Raw genomic sequence first — 6,060 nt, 5'->3', positions numbered from 1 at the left:
TTTTATATTAAGATATTATTTCAAGATTTATATATAATACTTTATACATATTTTAATACAATGATAGACATTTAATACAAAGAATAATGAAATGGCAAGAAGAATTGAGCGATAATCTTATTATTTGCATATAGATATTAAAATGCATATGCAATATGCAACTTTCTCTTGACTATATATTGCTTTCCGTCAAATGATTCTTTTTATCATTTTATGTTTGAAAGTATTAAACTGATGTCATCAAGAAGCGAAATACTTTATAAGATATTTTATCTTATATCAGAATGTATCAGGATAGAGTCTGATATAAACTATTCATTTTTTATTTTTTTAATCTTTTAGGTTTGCATGCAGAATGATAATGATAAACGATTTATGTAAGAAAATCATTGAGTGAACAAAATATCAATAACGAGAAGTAAGTGTTTGTTCCGCCAATGATAATCAACAAAAAGGTGCATATATTTAATCGACTACTAATTGGCAATAATTACATAACTCTCACGACGTTTCGACCCAGGATTCGGGTCCTTCTCTGATCTAACAAACAACAATTAAATAATCACAGCGTCAATAAGTTAGGTTAATATACATGTACCGAATTCAATTCGTGTGTAACAATTAAAAGACCATTTAAATTCGTGGCGATCATTCTTAAAAGGGGCAAGGACCGTCTCGATAAAAATCAGTCCACTGAGTTGGTTTATATATTGTAATGATTGTTGTGCATCCTACATTGGTCAAACGAAACGCTACTTAAAGACGCGCGTCACGGAACATTTCAATGATATAAAAAAAAAGATCGTCAGCACTGTCAGTAAGCACCGCGTCTCTCATGGCCACGAATTTAAATGGTCCGAAGTTGAGATACTTTATAAGAAAAAGAATACAAAAAAGAGAGAAATCGCGGAAATGTTCCTTATAAAGAAATATTCTGACACCATAAATCTCCAAAAACATACGGATAATTTAAATCCCATTTATGACAACATCATCTCTTGTTTATAATTTTTGTTATTCGATAGTGCTTGCTCCGCCAACCTTGGATTTGTTCTTTAAACAAAGCATGACGCGATACTTTCAGTTCGTTTCCGTCGTCCATCGCGTAAACATGAATTTGCCTGCTGTTCTGTGTTTTAATGTAACTCAGCGAGCATGAGACGAACCGGTGCCATTGGAAAGCATTCTCTGCGTAATTAATTCCTTTTTTCTTTCTTGTTTCTTGTTTTTTATTTATTATAACATACTTACCTTTTGACGAATTAATTTTTTAGCACTCTTGTGACTTTTCTATCAAAATCTCATGAATTGTTGACTGAGAATCGATAGTACATTTTCCTCATCAGGTACTTTTAATTGTTACACACGAATTGAATTCGGTACATGTATTAACCTAAATTATTGACGCTGTGATTATTTAATTGTTGTTTGTTAGATCACTTGAGAAGAACCCGAATCCTGGGTCGAAACGTCGTGAGAGTTATGTAATTATTGCCAATTAGTAGACGATTAAAAATATCAATAACTTTGAAATTTCGGGAACACGTACCTTCATAAAAACTATCGTATCACCTAAAACAAAGCAATTTTTATTTGCAAGTTTTTTCATCAATTGCATTATTTTTGAAATATTGAGATGGTTATTTAAAATTGGTTTATCTTTATGTAATAATATAATTGTTTACAATTAGTTATAATTGTGTTTAATCATAACTGTGTTTTAGAAAATGTAATAATTAGGTTGTCTTGTTTTCATTTTTGAATAAATCGAATGTTTAAAAAACCAAATCTTCAAATATGAGGATTGATATTTAATTCATTTATGTATAAGGAGAAATAAAATAATAAAAAAGTCTGTGTTGGCTTTTCAAAGTATGATTTGGCATATTAAATTAGAGATAAATTAAATTTATTATTAATATTTCTATTTTTTTTCAATAAAATTATTATTTTATAGAAATAATTGGTTTTGATTGAAAATCAGAATTAATTTAATTTTATTATTATTATTAAAATTCTAATAATATTTTCCCTTTTTTTATGTGGAACAAGCAGAATGATTTTTTCCCCTTGTATAGAAAATCTATATAGATCATTATTTCATCGCGGAAAAACGTAATCTCATAAAGAATTAATATCATTACATCTACGAAGAATTTTTCTAAGATAACGATGCTTTTATATTCAGTGTGAATGAAACCAAGAGATAGTCTAATCTAAATAATATTCGAGAAGTATATTATCGACTCACAAATGGATACATATATATATGGATAAGTATTGTTTTATTATACACGCGGTTGCATATTATAGTGGAGCTTTCGAAGCGTACTGTAGCTCTCAGGTGCAAATATATTGTTATTTAATGACATGCATACATGTATAAGCTTTGATTTATAATAAATATTTCAACTTACATATCCTGTTATCTTTAATGCTGAAACAAAATCACGTAAGAGATCGCGACATTCATTTGTATAGTATTATAGTTTTAAGAATCAGAGCAAAAATAATTAATTAAAATTCATCAACAATGTATTAATTTCATTAGCAAATTGTAATTGGCATTAGCAAACGGCAAAGACCTAAAGTGTTTGTTAAAAAATAGTACAATTACAGAAAACAATTTCATGTTTGTTTCCTTTTTCGTGCTTTTGGAATAATATAAATTAAAGAATATTGCAGATTTAATTGATTTATATAATAATGCGTTACGGTCGAACAACTAGATGTCGACCTAGTCAACTAGTAACGACCTTATATGTGTTGTGAAATTTACCTACGTATTTATTGTGACATCAAATGTCCATAGCTTCAGTTTTCGATCACCTCCCAAAGTGCTAAGATTGCGATCGAATAATTTTGGGAGCAACAACTCGATCGTTAACAATTATCGTTAAGGCATCTGTATTCTAATCGGTAATTTCCATATAAAAGGTAAGTCATAAGAAATAGAATACCTAAGTATCGCGCTTTAAATATATGACAAAATATAGCTATGAATTATATCGAGGAAATTATGAGAAATAATGGAACTAGCTGCATAAACTTCAAATTGCCAAAACCAAAGCCAGTGAAAATTACTAAAATAGAATATGATTTAGATGAGGAAAGAAGTGGAGGAGAAGATTTATTGTTGACATTAAATGCAGAGCAAAAGCACGTGTACGATTTCGTAATGCGAGCAATTGAAAATGAGAATGAAGTCAAAAGGTTATTTTTTATAGACGGATTTGCAGGAAGTGGAAAAACATACCTGTTTAATACATTACTAAGTGTAATCAGAGGAAGAAACGAGGTGGTTTTACCAGGTGCGTCAACAGGCATAGCAGCAACACTTCTAAAGGGAGGAAGAACATATCACAGTCTGTTCAAACTAACAATACCAATAGATAAGACAACGAAATCAAGTATCAGAGGAAACACGCAGGAAGCAAGAGAATTAATCTCTGCGAAAATAATAATATGGGATGAAGTGAGCATGACTGTAGGACAAGCTCTAACAGCAATCGATAAATTATTAAGAGATCTGATGAGGAATACAAAATTATTTGGAGCAAAAGTAATTCTTTTTGCAGGAGACTTCAGACAAAATTTATTTGTAGTGGCTCATGCAAACAGAACAGCTATAATTGAGTCAACTGTAAAATACAACTCAATATAGAAGAAAGTAATTCAAATTAAGCTTAAGGAAAATATGAGAACAGGGGAGGAAAGAGAATTTGCAAATTGGCTAATGGAATTAAGAGAGGGTAACTTGACGAATACAAATGGACTACAACAAGATACAATAGAAATTCCACACGAATTTTTATGTAAAAGATTACTAATTACAGAGATTTTTGGAGAAAAAATAACTATGGAAAAAATAATGGAAAATCCAGATAGAACGATTCTTTGTCCAAAAAATGAGGACATGTTTTACATCTTACAAATTAATGACAACATTTTAGGTTTAATGGAAGGAGAAAAAAAAGAATATCTATCCATTGACTCTATTGAGAGTGAAGAAGAACAAGAACATTTAAATTTTCCAACGGAGTTTTTAAATAGTGTGACACCAAGTGGAATGCCAGTTCATCGACTAAAATTAAAAGTGAGTGCCATAATAATACTTTTAAGGAATATAAATTCAAAGAAAGGATTTTGCAATGGAACAAGATTGATTGTAAGAGAACTGAAACAAAACCTGATTCATGTGGAGATTATGACAGGGCCAGCAAGAGGAGAAATTTCTTCTTACCAAGAATCGATTTCATACCAAGTGATATTGAACTACCATTTAAGCTTAAAAGGCGACAGTTTCCAATACGTGTCGCATTTGCAATGACAATAAATAAAGCCCAAGGACAAACATTGAAAAAGGTAGGAATATATTTACGAAATACAGTATTTGCACATGGACAACTCTATGTAGCATTTTCTAGAGCAACAAAAAGAGGAAGTGTAAAAATAAAAATAGAACAAACCAACAAACAAGGACATCATTTAATTGACGGAAAAAAATACATCTTTTACTAAAAATGTGGTATATCGAGAAATTTTGTAAATTATATACAAAGTGAGGGGAAATCTCAGAAAATAATGAAATAATGAATAGATTTGAAAAATTCTAACATTTTAATATATATTATTCTAAATTAATAAATGTGAGTAAAATAAAGCGGAACAGAAATGCATTCTGCGATTGGCGCAGTAATTGTAGCCAAAATGCATTCTGCGCTATGCGAGAATCTATATCATATAATATAAAAAGTAGTATAATAGGGCTTAAAGCGAAGGTCTACCTGGTCTACTATAAAAAACCTAACGCGCCAATAGGTGGAGCCTCAAGGGTGGTGTGGAAGTCCATCATTTTAATATCTTAATTTTTTAGAAAAATAAAAGTGATTAAAAATTACATATACAGAATGTAAAGGTGATTAATTTGGGCGATGATTGGTAAAAGGATTTACAAAAAAAAAACAGACGGAATACAGAAGTAATCTAGGATGAGAACATCTTTGTAAAAGTACACATTCGATGATAAATTATCACAACGACAAAAGAATAATAATAGAAGACTGTTCAGATAAAGTAAAAAATCGATCCTGACATTTCCACGGAGAAAAAAATTATCTGCAGATAACGATAGAAATTGGTTGCGAGATTTAATCCAATAATTCTGAAACACTCTGTATATTATGCGATATCGTGCCGTATACCGGCGTTTAATGGCGAAGAAGTTTTGTGTGATATGGAGAGTAAAAATAGCTCAGCAGGAAATGAGTTTCTAATCGGGACCTTATATCGTGCGCTTATTTTGCGTGCCGCCTTTACGATCACCTAATTTAAAAGTCGACGTTTTAGAACATTCTGAACACATTCAGAAAAACAAAATTTTTTTTTTTTAACGAAAACAAAGCTTCCTCTATGAGGAAGCAAAAAGGAATATAGCATTTGAGCCCGCGCGAAGCTTTTGACCAAATCTTAAAGAATTATATATGAAATAGGGGTAGAAAGAACTAAAGAATGTAATAAAATTAAAAAAATTGTTAATAATAAAAGGGTTGCCAATTTCTGTTTGAAAAAAGTGTACGTGATTGTTCAAATTTCCGCAAACTTTGAGGTATCAAACTGAATTTTTTTTATGGATAATTTTTTGTTACCGATTTTTTAGAAACCAGTTTGAAAATTATTCAAATTTCGAGAAATAATAAGTATTAATTAACCAATTTTCTTGAAACCAGTGCCAAATTTTGCTTTAATTTTTGGAGGATAAATTTAATTCTTTATTAATAGATAATTTTTTATTAATGGATCGATTTTCTTGAAACCGGTGCCAAAATTTTTCTTATTTTTTGTTGATAATTTTGATGAAATTAGTACCAAAAGATTACTAATTTTATGGAAATGGCTACTATAGGGTTGAAAATTGGGTTTTATGGGGTTCTATTGGTGTTCTTAATTAATGAGTGAGTTTGGGGAGAGGGGAATAGATTTTGAGCCCGCGAGAAGCTCGGCGAAAAATCTAGTGTTTATATATCCTGCAATTACATTATTCTTACCATATGATTGAAT

At 30.2% G+C, this 6,060-nt stretch overlaps 1 protein-coding gene across 1 annotated transcript; it reads left to right on the top strand.

Annotated features, from left to right (window-relative positions):
* Positions 1–2,998: 2,998 nt before the first annotated feature.
* Positions 2,999–3,664, top strand: LOC139814172 (ATP-dependent DNA helicase pif1-like). The gene has a single exon (XM_071780285.1). It carries the CDS (start codon positions 2,999–3,001, stop codon positions 3,662–3,664), a length of 666 nt encoding a protein of 221 aa, XP_071636386.1.
* Positions 3,665–6,060: the final 2,396 nt, after the last annotated feature.

This window comes from Temnothorax longispinosus, chromosome 1 (assembly GCF_030848805.1).
Source record: "Temnothorax longispinosus isolate EJ_2023e chromosome 1, Tlon_JGU_v1, whole genome shotgun sequence".
NCBI classification, from domain to species: Eukaryota; Metazoa; Arthropoda; class Insecta; order Hymenoptera; family Formicidae; genus Temnothorax; species Temnothorax longispinosus.
Note: the sequence above shows the minus strand (reverse complement) of the source record. Positions and strands in the feature narration are given on the sequence as shown.

What these genes read in the sequence shown, in the direction of transcription:
- LOC139814172 (XM_071780285.1), top strand. Translation starts at nt 2,999, where the DNA reads ATGAATTATATCGAGGAAATTATGAGAAATAATGGAACTAGCTGCATA.